The 18,588-nt window shown below is 33.4% G+C and overlaps 1 protein-coding gene across 1 annotated transcript in view; it reads left to right on the top strand.

The window, feature by feature from the left end:
- Positions 1-18,588, top strand: part of GPC5 (glypican 5) — a 1,297,628-nt gene that overhangs the window by 450,321 nt on the left and 828,719 nt on the right. The window contains exon 6 of the mRNA XM_045567085.1: positions 13,538-13,658. Coding sequence (XP_045423041.1) covers positions 13,538-13,658 — 121 coding nt within the window. The remainder of the gene's footprint in view (positions 1-13,537; positions 13,659-18,588) is intronic.

Here is an 18,588-nt window from a genome sequence, read left to right as displayed (position 1 = left end):
TTGTACTTGAATTTAATCAGACATGGAGAGGCTGTGTCCGAGGTTATAAGTATACACCATGCTATCGTAGAATCTAAACAAGAAAACTGGTACCTTGAGCAGGAGAGTACATCACTTTTAGTAACAGCATGGGAAGTTTCCTGGTTATGTGGAACAACTCAGACACATTAAGCAAAGCCAAGAGTGCAGAATGAAGTTATGCTAGAGGAAAACATGCTTTTCTAGATCCTCAAGACAAACAGTTCAGCCTCAGGTCATAACAGCAGAGTTAGAACCCCCCAAAAGAGAAAAAAGTTACAACAGATGACAAAAATGTTAAAGCAGTTATCACCCCACTTAAGCAAAAAAAAAAAAAAAAAAAAAAAAAGGGAAGAAAAAGGAATAGCAAAAAGCAATGATGTGTGACCTGCCAAAAGCTTTTAAGATATGAATCTGAGGAGTTTCAAGAGGAAACTATTTTGAGAAGTGAAGTTACCATTCTAAATGAAAAATAAAGCATTGTTAACCTGGAATTAGAGAAATTAAATGGATCTCAGGAAAAAATTGGGCTGAAATAGAAATTCTAAAACAGGAACAGCCTGCAGTTCAGGAGATGGTTGAAAATTTTTTAAAAAAGCAGATTTCCGAATTAAAACTTGATAATCTCTGGCAATTTTCAGCAAGAGTAGATCAATCTTTATTGTTCTAACATAGGCAATGAAAATCTTAGTTTTGTATCAGTGTATTTTCAATATCGAGGCTCAATCGTTAGAAAGACTTATAAATAATTGCCTTATAAATAATTGCCTAATTATAGCCAACTTGATTATGCATAAAAGTTTTTTCATAAATTCATCCTTTATGAACTTTTTGCAACTTACACAGACCTTCAAGGGCATACTTAGACTTTCTGCTTAGTTCTACATTTCCTCTTTCTTAAATAATGAGTCATTTTACTTTAGGACAAAATTTTACCGCACATATTCTTTGTCATACAAAATTCTCTTTTTTTAACCTTTCTTACCAAAAATACATCTTCATACACATGTTTCTTCACATCTCTCTCTACTACTTACTGATTCTTTTGTATATAGTTTTTATTTTTTTCCTAAATTTATATTTTGAAACAAACCTTTAAATAAACTCTAAGTTAGACAAACATTCTTTTTCTCAATAAAGAACATATTTTTATGCCTTTCTTATAATTTTTTAAATAAATACATATCTTATTTTTTGGTACACTTTATACACAGAATTATACGCTAATTATAACTTTAACTCTCAGTAATATTAATTTTGTGTGAAAACCTAGGGAATAAGCAACCTTGAACCTGTCACATATCAGTATTTTATAGATGAGAACCACTTTATAATTTTAGAAACATGTTTCCCCGTATCATAATTTTATGTGTCTTTAATAGACCCAAATATATTTATCTTTCTAAATAATTTAAGAATCCAAGAATAAAATTGTGGTTGTGTTCAGCAATTTATGTTTCAGGTTTTTATCTTATCAAATGACCTAGACATTTAATAAGCATCACTTAATTTAACATAACAAAACTTTATGATTTCAAATTGTACAAAAATTTTATTCATACACATTTATCTCATTTACATTTACCTAATTTATCTTTAACAATTATACCTATTGTTTTCATACATATGAAAACTGAAATATTAGACAACATTGGTCATTTCAAATTATATTCCTATTGATCATTTTTATAATCTATGAATATCATGTGTTCACCTAAGTAATAACCTTAAATTTATATACATGAATATTTTGCCAATAACTCAGAAGATACATCTGTTTTTATTGAACTAACAATATTAAATTATTCTTATGTATCAAAGAGTTATACAAAGATCATTCTATTTTTAGGCTGGGATTATGGTTTTATAACCTTTGTGTCAAACCCTGGCACCTGAAAACATCTAGCAAAGACAAAAGTAATACTGTCTGACTAGTAAACCTGTCAAACAAATGTATGCTGACAATTCTTAAGACATTTCTATTTTCACTTCATCAATAAATTTAAAACTAACTTATTTGTGAAAGATCTATTTATATTATATAAACTACAAGGCATTTGAGTTAATTACTATATATTTTATATGAGCCCTCATTTATCTAAACCAATCTGAATAGAATTTCTTAAGGGATTTCTGGCCAACTACATGAGCTTTTTAACATATAGACACAACATATACCCTAATACATGTACATATGTGTAAGCATACCTGTACCCATATATACCCACAAAAATTTTATAGCTTTCATTTTAGAATTGTAGTCAGTAGATAGTAATATAACCATACCAGTTTATAAAAGACAGTTGGATCCAGATTATATTTCTGACAAAATGTGACTTGTTCGTATGGTTAAATTTTATTTGCCTCAATAGTAAATCTTATGAAGTCTGTGCACCAAAATTTTGTGTAAAGCAGTTTATTTCTTCTTTGTTTAATCTCTTTTCTCCCCTTTTCCACTTTTTTCAGTTTTAAATGAGTTTAGGGTTAAATATTCAAATGTTCACATTTTAGCTAGGACTGACTGAATTATTATATATTAAAAAAACCAAACCTCCAACTAGCCTTGCAATTTTAGTAACAAGTCTATCCTTCTTTGTGAGTCTCACTTGCTTGACTAGTCAACATGGGCAGGGAAACATTTTAGCAGTTTTTCCCTTTTTTTTAACTTCCAGTTTTTTTCTGGCCCCTGTATGGCAAACAAAGCAATTTTTATGTTGGACAGAGATACCTTATTTTATTGCTTTGAGATCAAGATTTTGACCTGTTTGATCTGGGAGCCTAACTTTTATAAACACTTACCAAATTCTTTTTCTTTTAGAATATCAATCCTTCAGTTAACTATTTTATCACCCTAAGCAATTGTTAGTCAGGCAAACTTAAATTTACGTTTTCAAAAGGTGTCTAGGTTGTTGATTTCCATGCAGCTGTTATAATTTATTTGTAAAACCTTCAATTTGAAAGCCCTTTAAAATGGCTGGAATGCCGTAAGTGGTGAATTTTTCCTCAACACCTACAGTAAAGTCATCAGATTCGCAGTAGGCAGAAAAAAAAAATAGAGAACTTAGAATGCTTTTAGAAGGCTTTACATGTTAACTCTATAGTTCTATCTAGTCTCTTAATTTAGTACTAAGAAAAATCTAGCTCAGAGTCTGAATGGTCTCTATGATGACCATTGATCCAGAAATGTGCCCAAGGAAAAGCCGGCTGGAGTCCCAGAAAACCTGGCATGCCATAATGTTTAAGAACCCCATTCCATTTCTTATTAATGCCTTGAGAGCAAGGGAAATCTTATAAATCCTGTCAGGGAAGGTCAGGAGTTTGGACTGGTGTTTTAAATGGTGGTAACTGCCCCAGTGGCTTTTACTTAGATATCGTTCACCCACCATTTTGGATGTTTGTTTTTGCTTTCAGAAGATTTCCAGAAACAAGAAAGGGAAAAGAGCCAAATCATTTGCAGACATGCATAACCAAACCAATTGAAACCAAAATCAGAGCGCTCACAGAAATTTTACCATAAGTGTGGAGGTCAAACAAAATATTATACTAGATGCACAGAAAAAACCAAAAGTAAATCACCAGAAAAGACATGCCTCCGAGACAGAATATAAATTCTGCAGAAACCAGAGTACTCAAACCAGAAGGACATTTGTCTGTATACCAGAAAGGACTTGCCAAAAAAGGCAAAAAGTCTTTTATCATTCCAGGAGGTATATAAGGTACTTTATTAAAGGTAACCTTATAAGCAAACCAAATTCCAAATAAAGGAGAGAAAAAAAAAAACCTCTACCAAAAAAAGGGAGGCTTGGCCTGCAACAAGACTCAGCAGGGCAGGAAAGACCAGCCATAGAAGCAGAGAGCTCAAAGTGCTCAGGTCAGTACAGCACACAGGTTCCAGCCGATTTTTTTCCAATACTGATCTTGCTTCAGGTCCCACTTCTGGACATGATTTATGACAACCTAAATAAAAAACAGAGAGAGGCTCTCTAAAATAAAATGATGTTTATTTGGGGATAGAGCATTGCAATGGAAATGTGCTATAGTAACCTATATGTGTATCCATAGAGGTAAAGGAAGAAAAAGTTTTCTTAAAGAAAAATGAAGAGGACTGCTTAATTGTTTTGAGGTAATATCCTTGAATACAAAGATCTATAACAAGGATGGAAACAGCCCAAGGTTTGACAGGCATTTACTGGGCATGTCTCCCTGCAGAAATATTGTTTGTGTAAGGTGGTGATGGTCTTTGTGCAATGTTGTCAATTTTGCAGTCTTTTGTGGTAGTTCTTATCAGGCATACATATGTGAGATCCTTCCCTTCATGGTCTTCTCAAGCTCTGTTCATCAGGGTTTTGTTTTTTTTTTTAATACAGTTAGCTCCATTTTAATTGTGACAATTTTTACAAATGAGAGCAAGTAACCTAGAAGGGATGCTCTAGTTTGGGCGTTTATTAGCTTCCTGTGGCTGCTATGATAAATTACCACTAACTGAGTGACTTTAATACACAGAAATTTATTCTACTTCAGTCCTGGAGGTCGGAAGTCTAAAATCAGTATCATCAGGCCAACACTGAAGTGTCAATAGAACCAATCTCCCTCTAATGGCTGTAGGGGCAAATCCATTCCTGTCTCTTCCAGCTTCTAGCATTCCTGGGCTTGTGGCCTCATGACTCTAATCTGCCTTCCTGGTCCCATTGCCTTCTCCACTTCTTCCTGATAAAAACAAACAAACAAAAAATGATCTCTGTCTCTCTCTTCAAGGGATACACAGGATTGTACTCAGGGCCTTCCCAGATAATCCTGGATAATCTTTCCATTTTAAGACTCATAATTTAATCAGATCTGTAAAACTCTTTTTTAAGCTTAGTACAGCTGAGTGGGGAAAGGGTCCAAAGGGATATTACTTTCCAGACAGGGAGGACAGAGCCTGTAGATCCTGAGGAACCTGGCAGAAATCATTTCAGGCTGTGGTCCCCAACTCACAGGTCACAGACCAGTACCAGTCGTTGCCTGTTGGGAACTGGGGCCACACAGCAGGAGGTGAGGGGTGAGCAAGCAAGCCACGCTTCATCTGCATTTACAGATGCTACCCATGGCCTCCATCACCGCATAAGCTCTGCCTCCTGTCAGATCAGCACCGGCATTAGGTTCTCATAGGAGCTCGAATCCTTCCCTACTGTAAACTACCCATTGAGGGATGCAGGTTGTGAGCTCCTTATGAGAGTCTAATGCCTGATCTGAGGTGGAGCTGAGGCGGCAATGCTAGCTCCGAGGAGCCACTGCAAATACAGATTATCATTAGCAGAGAGGTTTGACTGAACAATAAATGTAATGCCCTTGAATCATCCCGAAACCATCCCTTACCTCCTGTCTGTGGAAAAACTGTCCCTGAAACTGTCCCATGAAATCAGTCCCTGGTGCCAAAAATGCTGGGGACTGCTGATTTAAGGGACTGCTAGAGGAGAATGGGGGGAGGGGAGTATAGAGGGTGAGGGAGAAAGTAGCCAAATTTGCCTATAGGTATAGAATCTCTAGATCATTGGGACAAGAAAATTCCATTCTATTTGGACTCTAGAGGTCTTCAGAAATCCTGTGTATGCATATTTTTCGTATGCCGAGTCAGGCATATGTTTGCAGGGTAATTGCAACTATTAAGAATACAAAAGTCCCTAGGCATGTGTAGTTCTGTGGAACAAATTACAGCTGTTTTCTGTATAACTGGGTTTGCCAAGAAATAGCTGAAGAACCAATTTTCTCACATATACAAGGGGATGCAAATTAAATTCTGTTATATATGTGTATTGTTGTCTGAGGACTGTTTGATAGTAGGAATTTGGCTGTCCTGTAGTTAAGATGAGACATGAACAGAAGCTTAGTTATTTACCTTCCTCCTCCTACCTCTCTTCTTCCTCCTCCCTCTCTTCATGAAAACTATGATTTGAAACCTATCAATTTCTATTTTGTGATTCAACAGACCTAAAAATAGGATTGTTGGACAGGACTTTAATTTGGAATTGGAGACAAGATTGAAACTGTGTTATGATCAAATTCTAATTGTTTTTTGAATACTAATTACTACAGGGTTATTTTCATTAAGAAAAAGTTACTTACAAATCTTTTCAAACTTCAGATCTCTTCCATGGGCCCAGTAACTCAACGTATTTGCTATTGAAAGTAGAAGCAGGTATAGGAAGAGAGTGCTCTGTGTGTGTGTGTGTGTGTCTGTCTGTCTGTCTATGTACACGTGTGTGTATTTATATGTATATGTGTATATATGTGTGTTTATATAAATTTTTGTATTCATTTAGTTATGTTAATATGCCTGGAATTTAAATATCCTAACTAATTTTTTGGGTAAAGCCAAAAAGATGAGCAGAGAGGGGTTCATAATAAAAACTATAAAAACCAGCTCTTGACTCATTGATTGGCTCCCATTCCCCATCCAAAAATACATGCACCACATATCAAGACCATCCAATTCATACAGCATTGGTGATGGGCCCAACTTAAAGTCTGAAAATTACATCTGTGAAATCATTTTCTTTATAAATAAAATACAGATTTTCAAACATGAGGAAAGGAAGAAGAAATAATTCCACTAAATATAAGATCAATAAATCTATTAGAAAATATTAAATGACTACTAACATATATCTTACCTTATGACTGCTGTTTCCCCTTTCCTTGGTGTGTGTTTACTGGTAAACTGCTCACCCACATTCCTATTTGTTGTGTAGTGGAGTGGGACAGAACAGTTTTTCAATCCCAATCCCTACTTTGTGACTTAAGTCATTTTAACTCTGAGATTCTTTTTCTACTGTGCTTTAATATGTTACCCAGAGAATATATTCTCCATGAAATGTAAAATAAAATATCGACTAAAAACAAAAACTTAGGGAAATATTAACCATTTTCTCTTCTAATTTCTCAAAGATTAAATTTTTCATCAAGTCAAATAACCAGGTCCCAGTAAAATAACATCATGCAGGCAAATTAACATTATGTTATTTAATATCATGCAGATAGCTTTCAACAAAGCATTCTGTAAGAAAAGGTCATATGTGCTTACGTGTTTAAAAGTTTTGAAATTGCTATTGAAGATTACTTTCATTATATTCTTCAATGTCTGTTACTTAGGTTCATAAATTCTGCTTAAGAATTTAGAAATAGCAAAAAATGGCTGTTGACATAGGCATATACTATTTTCATAAACTAATAAGGCCTATTTGAATTCTAGTTTTTCTTTTGGACTTCAATAACAAGAGGCTCAGGGCTAAATTTTAGGCTGAAGGGTAATGTCTCCTTCCCTAGATCTGCTTATATAATTGTCACCTCCTTCCCTTCATTATTCTGTCATTTTGCCCTTGTTTTATAGTGTCTGTGCCTTTCATTACAAGCTGTCTCAAAGGCTTTTCTGGAAATACACAGTGCGTAAACACAAAAGATGAAATAAACATGCTTCTTCATTTTGTTTTAAAAGATGCTTGGGTTGGACTAGATGACCTCTAAGGTCCTTTCCAGCTCTAAATTTATGTTATTGTCACTAAAGACAGACAAAAAAAATCTATTAGGCTATCGGCCAAGAGATGAATGCCAAGTACTATATTCCTGCTATAGGTATATTTCTTCTTGAAGGCAGAGTGCTAGATTCAGCAACCTGCTAAGGACCCTCACCATCTTATGGTGATAAAACAAGAAAACCAATTGCTAAAATATAAAATCTCAGTTAAAATATCTTTTCATTCGTAAGCATCAAGAACAAAATTAGAAAACAGAAGAGCCAAATTGGTTCTTTTGAGGCATTTATATAAATTTGAAGAACTAAGCTAAGCCTAATGAGTATAGCTAATTTCATGAAATTAGTCATATTTGAATATTGTCACAGTCTTGCTATCACATCAGAATTAAGTGTAATTAAAATTTATTCTGTATGCCTATGTGAGTCCCCACTGAGTAAGCTGTCAACACCTTCATAACAAACTAGCCCTTCATTGCTTCCAGGGAACTTTTAGATTCAGAGCAGGTGGTTGGGCCTCTGCTTCAGAGAAGAGCAGATCATTTTTTCATCTATCTTTCCTGTTGGTGTCTGTGAATTTAGAACATAGATATTTTCCACAGCATTGTTTGTTTTTGCTAGGAAGTAGAAAACATTGAAAATTTAGGAAATGCTAGATACCGTGTACTGATGATTTCCAAAGCTTATTAAAATAGTTTCTTTAAGGGCAACTGAGTTAGAATAAAAACATAAATATTAAAAACAAACCTATAATTTGAGATGTACTTGTGAAATATAAATATTATTTTATAGTAATAAAGTTTTTCTTGGAAAAATAGAGTATGATTTTCATGAAGTCCAAGGGAAATTTTGTTTTCATTCATACAGCTTCCAGATTTTTGTCTTTACAGTGCTCTGTATAGTGAGTTGAATACAGGACTGCCAAAATTTGTGTTCACCAGGAACTTCAGAATGTGACTTTTTTTGGAAATAGGATTTTTGCAGATGTAAAGAATTGAGATGAGGTCATCATAGATTAGGATGGGCCCTAAATCCTATGTAAGTGTCCTTATGGGAGACAAAAAATGGGGATACAGACACACAGAGAAGAAAGTCACATGAAGACGAAGGCAGATATGGATACTGGAGTGATGTAGTTACAAATCTAAGATGCCAAAATTGCTGGAAGCCATTAGAAGATAGAAAGAGGCACGAGAGAATTCTTCCCACAGGTCTTCAGAGGAAGTTTGGTCCTGCCAACACCTTAATTTCAGATGTCTAGGCTTCAGAACTATGGGAGAATTTATTTTTGTCCTCTTAACCAAGTTTGTGGTAATTTGTTGTGGTGGCCCTAGGAAAACTAGTATGCTCTGTAATTCAGAAGTTCATTGTGATTTTATTATTTTATGCGTTGGTAGGAAGTACTTGAGTGTTTCACTTCATGGTATGTTTTTAATCTTAGAATTATTATATCTTGCAACTAAATTTAAAGTATGTTTTGATGCAGATGGTAGGTTTTTATGTGAAATTTAATTAATGCTGGTGTCAATTACATTTGAAAAAGATACAAAAAAGCTACAAAAGATTCTAGGACTTTCAGGATTTTTTAATGTTTCTAATAAAAAGTTGGTTAAATGAGATTTATACCCTAAATCATTTTGACTTATTTGTTGGCTCAAAATAGGATATAATTTATTAGTATTTAGATAATAGTTAACCTCTAAATAGCATTTTACTTGTATATACTGGTATCAAATAGTGAAGAGAGACAGGAATTGAGTGCAAAGTGGTGATTATCAATCATCATAAATCCATAAAAGATAACCTTGATCTTACTGGAAAGATAGAAATGCATGGCTAGAAAATGCAAGTTAGTATAACATTTCAACACTCATATAACAGTATGTACAATTGATTAGAGTTAGAATTGATCATTTTAAATTTAGACAGTCATTTTTAACTCAAATAAGGTAATTATAAAATAAACCAAAGATTTATCACTTGCTTTAAATTTTTAGTTAAAAATTTAAAACCGTAAGTATGGAGCTTTAACTATAATAAAGGTATTTATCCTTTCTTGGTGAGATTGGGACAGGAGAGTTAGGAGAAGGTTAAGGGAAGTACTATTATTTACATAGGGGAAAATTCATATATAATGCTTTTTTATTAGGTAGTCAACGTTTTTTTGAAATGACAGCTTCCTAACTACTGATTCTGCATGTGCAGTCACTAGTTTTTCATATGGAAATGTCATCTTTCAACTTCATACAGCTGCATATCTTGTGAAATGTCATGAAACTGCTTACCTGTGGTTCACCTGGCTAAACTGGCATGCGTAGACATATGCTTTGCCAAATGAACAGTTAAGGTTAAGAGTGATTTAATATCCATTCTTTAATGAGTTTTGTTTTCCAAGTTTTTCTAAACATGCTCTTATTCAATTTATTGTGGCAGCATGGCAAAAGATTCTTGTGATTGATATATAAAGCATGACATTACCTTATTAAAATAATATTGATGACTGTTATCCATAAGATATCACACAATATTATATTCTCAACAGGTAATTAGTTATGTATAAATAACAATTAAAATCATAATGTTTTTACTAATTCTATTTATTTTGACTTCAGTTTTAAGTTTAGAAGAATAGATTTCAAATTTAGCCATTATATATATAATTATAAAGCTGAATAAATGGTAGATATTAACTTATGAATAGTTTTATGGTTCAACAATTGAATAGTGGAATCACAAAAGGTTTGATCATTTTGAATTGATTCTACAGATGTCTCCATTCTCTAAATCCTCTGTAAGCCTCCTATCTACTTATTCCCATAAGGCTCATTCCCATAAACCTGGCACATATAAAGTCAATTACATGACTCCTCTCTGTTCTGAGATTTCAAAGATTAGGACCTTCAACATAGAAGAAAAGGACTATATAGTTGCTGAATATGCACAGAGCAACACACAGATACGGTATCTGTGTCATGCACATATTTGAGGAAAACTTGAAAAAGCCAATTCTCTAGTACTCACTTTCACATTTACTATCAGAATCAGGAAAGGAGGCCTAGAAATGGTTTGAAAGGAAAATTTGTTCTTGCAGAAGAGGCTCATTGATGAATACCTACAGCATTCTTCCCAGACCTCCTTTTAACCCCAGATAGCAACATGTTTACCAGAGCCAAAGATAAAACCAGTGTTTTATCTCCAAGAAATCAAGAGACTCAGGACTCTGGAAATGGAAGGAATTTTATTATTCAACCACATAATCAAGTCATACAAAAAAATAATAAATGAAAAAAAGTAATCACAATAGGTATAACAATCACAACATTGTCCCCATTCTCAATCTTTAACCTCTAATAGATAACCTAGAGAAAACCCTCATCATTCTCCTCATCTGGTATCAAGGATTTATTCTTACAACCTGTCCCAGTGAAATTATCAAAGATTACTAAGAAAGACTCCTTTAACTGATTTGTAATGAATTACACGGTCAGATTCCAGATATTCTCCACCCCTACCCCCTAAATTATATAAGTGCACATCACAATACTATACTTTTACTCTGAACCAAATTCTATTGTATTCTAAATAAAGTGAAATTTACATCAGCCGATAGGGCATGGCATCATTTCAAATAGGAAAAATTGATAAAGTCAGGAGAAATGACTTCCTACTGACATACTATATACAGATTTATTAAAACTTCCTTTAAATGTTTTATATGTTCAAGACAGAGAGAAGTGAAATCTTGTTAATCATCATTTTAATACGTCTTTGTAGAATGTGACTATATCAGTGCTTGCCTTTTTTCCTTGTTAATGAAAAACGAGGGGTGCTTGGGGAGCGAGTATTCCTGTTTAACTGCTGTCATCCATTACCAGCTCCGCTTAGAAGAAATAAGCACAAATGGTGGGTCTATTACTTCTCGAACAAAAAAATTGCCTCTGTCTCTCTCTTTCATGTTTTGTTCCCTCCTTCTCATTGAAATGTGAACAATTTTTCAAGTCAAGGAACTTCTGTAGGAATCCTTGAAATAATTTATTCCATTACTTGTAAATTTAGAAAAAAAGGAGTCATTAATGATTTATTAAAATTTCTTAAGAGAAACAAATAAAAATTCTTTGTCAGAAAAAATAATTATTTAATTTAGAAATGGTGTTTTCTGCATGCAAATTAAAGTCTTCAGGGAGTAAGTTTTTATATCAAACTAGGATCCTAAAGTACTTATTTAGTGATTGAGAGAACCAGTTAGTTCACATTAAAAATACATATGTGGATCTTTCATTTATACAATGGTTTAATGAAAATTTGTGTGTTGTAAACATATTAAGAAAAAGAACATATGGAGTTTTTAATGTAAATGTTTTGCTTGGGCTGACAATACATACATATAGTAACATCCTAAATCTTACCTGTACATCTTAATACTTACTTATTTTTAAAAAATGACCACTCATGTGTAACCTGGATGCAAATCAAGAAACATGATATTGCTCCTTATTCCAGACATTACCTCCTAGGGTAGCACTTATGGTGATTTGGAATATAATTGATTAGGTTTTGAAATTTTAATACAAGAAATCATAGAGTACATATTGTATCTTGCTTCTTTCATTCAATATTTAGTTTATAAGATTTGTCAATCTCTTTGAGTATAGTTCTAATTCATTCATGCTCATTGCTGTGTATTATTTCATTATATAAATCTACTATTTATTTGTCCATGCTAATAATGTTTGTGGACATTTGGGTTTTGTCCAGTTTGCCGTTAATAATGCTGAACATTCTTGTACCTGTATTTTGGTAAACAATGTTGGATAGATACCTGATATCATCGGATATGTTTAGCTTTAGCATATGTGTCAAATGGTGATTTACATCAATTTATATTCCCATCCATGATGAGAGATAGTTCCAACTGTACCACATCTTTGCTAACACTTGGTATCATCTGTCTTTATCATTTAAACCATTAAAGTTTATGTGTAGCACTATTGCCTTGTGGTTCTTTTTAACCTTATAAAAATAGAAAAGAATAACTGATTTTATTGAATTTATTTCATTTGAAGTATTTTAAATTTCCTACATTGCAGTATTTTTCCTTATTTAAATGACACATAAGCAAAGTGATTCTGACATATTCAATAGTGTAGCTTTGAATGAGATCCTTGATCAATTACAATTCTGATGAATTTTATCTATTTTTTATTAAACTGTATTATTAACTATGATAATTAAGAACAAAACAAAAGGTAAGCAATTCTTCACGTTAACATGAAACAATATTCCTGCCTCTTAGAAGAAAGTTTTCTGCTATGTAAATAAATCAAAATGTGAATCAATTAATAGCATAATTGAAATGAAGAGATGTTTTGGTTTCCATTGCCTGCATTCTGTCTGTGTTTCCAAAGAAATGGAAAACCACATGGCAAACTTTCAGTCTGCTAGTTTTTTCTCCCCTTGACAACAACCATTATGTCACTTTTTAGCTAGATATGTGCAACTGTTTGTTGAGATTTTGGAAAAAGAATCATACATCCCTTCTTAATTGTAAACAATGAAGACTTTGAAAAGGTTGTAATTAGGGCAAAAAATGACATCTTGCACTAAGCTAATTGTATCTGTAACTTATATTAGTTAGTTTCAGGAGTTTTCATTAAGTGAAATTGGCCCAGATAATGTGTGTGTACACATAGTGTAATTCAGCAAGAAATGGGAACAAAGTGGGTTATATATTAACTCTTTCTGGCACATTGGTAAATAGTATCAAAACACAAGTAATTTTTGGTTGGGTCCTTTGAAAGAAAAACATTGTTTTTAGAATAGTTTATAGTTGTATGATAAGCCTTTTACCTGGAAAAACATCGCAGCTGTGCCATTTTATGGTTCAAGAAAAAAATACAATGGTGTTTGCTCTCAAAGGAGGAAATTCTGAGCTCAAATCTGTTTAAGTAGTTGTGACAGATAATATTCTGAGCAAGTTACTAAGTCATATTTCACTTTTCACTTTGTTAGCTATACCCAGCGTGTAGTTGGAAATGGAATCAAAGCCCAATCTGGAAATCCTGAAGTCAAAGTCAGAGGAACTGACCCTGTGATAAATCAGATTATTGATAAACTGAAACATGTTATTCAGGTAAGTACTGATCCTATATTTATTGGCATATTCGTTAATAAATGAATGGTTACTTTCCATTCTACTTGATAAATTTGTTAATACTATCAATAATCCTACCTAAAATTGAGTATTGTTATAAATTATTTGTATGTAGAGTTTTGGAAGTATTTAGTTGAGTGATTTTTACATAGAGTCAATGTGTGTCAGAGAGGTATTTTAATGGTGGGCAATATGCATCTTTGAAAAGCAAACTATAGCCTTGGCCTTTCAAAAATGTGAATCTCAGGAAATATTTTATCTTCAATGAATAATTTTTAACATGGAAACTATTATGACCATTAAAGAAAACACAAATCAGAGGATAAAAGATGCCAGAGTTATCTACCAGGTAATTCTCTGAACCTTACTATGAAGATTTTTGCTGCATTTTGAATAAAAGTTAAGAAATAGATGAATAAGTTGCATTTTCAGTATTTATTTCATTTATCACCTTTTACATATTATAAACTTTCTAGTGGTTTGTAAAATATTCCTGTTTTATTTTTAATAATATTATTTAATCAAGTAAGCATATACTGCTGTTTTTAACACATGGCATATGAAGCATGAAGATATCTATCAGAAAATATTTCACTGAAATATTATCTTAATTTGAACATAATATTATGTTGCCTGTTGTGATTACTACTCTCCAGTCTGCATCTATTGGTTTTTGGAGAAAGAAGGACTACTTATATTAGTTATTTGTCACTTTACCACAATTTATGTGTGTGTATATATTTTCACTTTTTTCTAAGCAAAACTTTGTATGGATAGTTGATACTTATTTCTAGCATTGTGTTTCAGAAACAATACCTAAATAGTAATGGGGTTTTATTGCATACATAGTATTCCAAAAGTATGTGGTTCTCATAAATAAGGCCAAAACTTACATTCCTGCAGGGCTAATTTTTAGGTTTCCATTTTCACCAGAGTCCCTATATCTCAAGGGAAGGATACATAAGAAGGACATGGAGGCTAGGGTACAATACCATAGATTTCTCCCTTCCAGGAGGCAATAATAGCTACTTTGCTTATTAATTCATTGGTGTATTGGGAAAATGCAGAACCAAAAATAAGTTCTACTGAGAAAAAGTATAAGAGAAAAGTGGTATCACGACTACTGATGAATTAAACTTCACAGCCTCTAGTGAGTTGGTCCAGGTGGCACTTCACAGCATAAACTACCATAGTATGATATGTACATCCAGATTATTTGAAAACTCTGGTGCACAATTAATAATAAAACCAGAAGAGCTTTAGTATTAATCAGTTCCTCTCGTTGAGACACAGCAAAATCTTAATAGTCTTCACAGTGCAATGAGCATTCCCCAGGGAGTGCCGAAAGGAAAAATAGAACTTCAGTGCATACTCTTCAATGCATTCTCTCTCATTCTTTTATATATTTTTTGGTTGTAAGAAGGTATATGTAATATATGTAATATATTAGTGCAATAGCCCATGGATAAAGTTTATAAATACCTAAATATGCATGCCAAGTAGCCATGTGTTCAAACAGTTTTTATGGGATATATACGTGATGAAAAGAGAATGGAAACCCTATTATAGATAATAAGGATGGAGCTGCCATATAAGAAGTGTACAGTTATAGGAAAACATAGAAATATAAACAAATACATAGATACCCAAAATGTAAAGGCGTATATTTAAAAAAAAAAAACAACAAAAAAAAACCCTTAGGAGAAAGAGTCCCTGTTTTGTTGCCCATTCAGAAAAAAAGGAAAAAAAGTGGAGGTTATAAGGAAAATTTGTTAACTGACTTTCTGGGAACACTGGCAATTCATCCAATTTTTAGGGAAATAATCCCCACTATCTCCACTTACTGTCTAAATATTCCTCTCCAATTTTACTCCACCTAAGTAAGAAGAAAGGGAATGAGGGAGGGAGGAATTTTCTAAGTTCCTAATATCTGCCAAGCCTTGAACTGTCCTAGCAAAGTCACCAATGTCAGGACTAGCAGCCTCAATCTTTTCATGTTGTTTGCATATTTACGTGAATATTAAGTTGTTATTACAACTAGACTGTTTCAATCCAACAATCTAATATAGAAAGCCCAACTGAGAACAATATGTACATATTTTCCTAAATAAAGCAAAGCAAAACTGAAACAAAAAAACCAAAAAACTTTCCTCCTCTTCTTGTTGCATATGTTTCAAATACATGGCCTTTTCAGGGTGGCAGGGGGAAATCATACTGATTTTCTTTTTTAGTTCTTATATTAAATTGAGTCCCATTCTTTCATCTTTCTAAGAGTGTGCAGATCTGCAATTATTCATGCTTAAGTTTCATTCTGGGGTTATGAGAGAATATCAAATACAATGCTACCTTTGAGATCTATCTTTTTAAAGTCTACTAGAATGATATGATTGAAACTTAGATTTTTATAGAGGATAGCAGAAAGTCATATCTCACACAAGTGTCACTAAAATAGTCAACTTTAATGTCTAAGAACATGCTCTTTCACAATCCAGCTCTCCTGGGGATGAAGAGAAATTTTTTATTTTGCCAGACTTCTGACTACTGATAATGTGTGTGTGCCCTGGCAGGAGTAGCTACTGTACTGTGTAACAGCGAGGGATGCTAACAGGATCCACCACCGTTAGCTGTGAAAAGATTCAGAAAATTGTCTTCTGTAAGTGAGACCTCATTAATTTGGGAATAGTGTGAGCCAGGGACGAAGTGACTTAGGAATATATTTCAAAATCGAATCTGTAGATTTAGAAGACCACTTCTCAGCATTTGAATAAAATTTAGTTAAATTTTTATTGTAATGGATATTAAATGAATTTCTTAACTTTGTATTATGAAAAATGACATCTCTCACCAAAGGAATAAACAAATGTTCCGTTTGTCCATTTTTACCCATATATAAGTATATGGAAGTATGTCAGCCATAGTTATTATAATAGCAAAAATGGCCTCCATACATTAGTCTGAAAACATCATTTTTGTCCTGCCAGTGATCTGAACCTCATTTTCTACCCTGAAACCTCTGCAATTAGATTCACTAAATAAGTAGACAGAGATTTTACTTTGAAAATGCCACTGTTTAATGTCTTAACAATTAATTTATTCAAAATATTCAACAAGTGCTTATTGAGTTTCTGGTTCTGTGCAGGGACTGAGGTTAAAGTGGTGAATAAAGCAGACAAAATGCTGCTCTCATAGAATTTACAGTATAAGAAAAAATAAATGAACAAATAAATAAAACAGTAACTGCAGCTAACAAATGCAATAAACAAAACCAAACAGGATGAGGTAGGAAAAGATACTTAAGAAGAGTGTGCTGGCAGAGGCCACTTGAAGGGGGGTGATTGGGTTGGTTTTGAATAGGGAGAAAGAAGAAAGGAGTCTTAGGAAAACCGGTGAGAACTGTGTCTGGGGCAGAAGGAATAATTGCAAAGGGCCTGTGGCAGGAACAAGTTTATTTTATTTGAGGAACAGAAAGGCATGTGGCTAAAACAGAGTAGAGGGGAGAGATAAACATGAATCATATTTTCGGGAGTCTGGTAGTCTCTGGTGAAGAGTTTATATTTCATCCAAAGTGCAATAGGAAGCCATTGAAAAACCATAGGCAGAGGATGATATAATTTAATTTAGGTTTTGTAAAGATTATTTTGACTTCACTATGGAAAATGGACCCTGGGGTGCAAAAACGGAATAAGAAAGTAATACAGGCAGAAGACGATCCTGATTGGAACTAAAACAAAATTAGGATCATAGAGTACATCTGGTTTTGTGACTTGAACTACTCACCTAACAACACATAACAAATGCATTTCCATGGTATTAAATATTCTGCCATATGCTTGCATGTTATTCTATCATATGGAAGGATTATAATTTTAACACAATCACCTAAAATTGAATATTTAGGTAGTTGCCAGTTTTTCATCATAATAAAGACTGTTGATAGAAATATCAATAGACATAAAATGTTTCTGGCAATTTTTTCCTTGTGATACATTCTAGATGTTGTAACTAACAATATGTTCATTAATAATTGTAAGTATTTTGATAAAATTGCCAAATTTCTCTTGAAGAAAATTACAGCCATTTCTACCTGAAGCAAATGGAATGTGTGGGCTTTCCTTGAATGTTAAGGGTGTGGGTGGGAGTTGGTAGTCATCAAAAGACATCCATGTTATGGAGTAACATCATTCTAGAGACCAAAATAGCAACCCTCTAGGAATGATAGCCTAAGCTTAGTGTCGCTTGGGGTACTTCAAGGATGGCCAAAAGAAATATTTCAGTTAGAAGACAATTTATAAAAACTTCAAGGCTTCCTAGAGAGAGGTCCTAACATAAACAATCTAAATTTTGTTTCATCATTTAGGACAAACCTTATATTTATGTTCTACCTCCCCCTAAAAAAGTGCTGAGAAAAATGGTCTGGTATAAATAGGGACCTGTGGATTACAGCTTGGAATATCTCTGGAACTTCAATGTTTCCTCACTCCCTCTGCATATCCTTCTGAATTGAGAACAGAAATCTTGGAGAAAAGAGGGGAGTCATGCACACCCCCTCCTCCATCTGTGATTCTGACAACTCTCTCTAGACCTGCCATTTTGCAAGCTCTCAGAGATACATTCCAGCAGTTTCCTAAATTCCATTACCTATTCAGACAATGCTTGTCCCTTTGAAGATTACCTGTGATAAATATGGTGCAGCCAATGGCCAGTGAAAAAATTCCTAATGGGAAGAATTTTGCTAAAGTATTAACATTAACTTTCTTCGATGTTTGCATAAGACTGTGTTGTCCTTTGATATTATATTTTGACAACAACACTTGAATCATCTTAATATATCTGACTGAGCCTTTTTAATTCAGATTTGCTTGCTTAGCAAACTTATTTTGAAACTTCTTGTTCATGTTTTGTTTGTTTA

The sequence above is a fragment of the Lemur catta genome, chromosome 13 (genome assembly GCF_020740605.2).
Source record: "Lemur catta isolate mLemCat1 chromosome 13, mLemCat1.pri, whole genome shotgun sequence".
NCBI lineage: Eukaryota > Metazoa > Chordata > Mammalia > Primates > Lemuridae > Lemur > Lemur catta.
The sequence above is the reverse complement of the archived record's forward strand: the minus strand, read 5'-3'. Positions and strand labels throughout refer to the sequence as shown.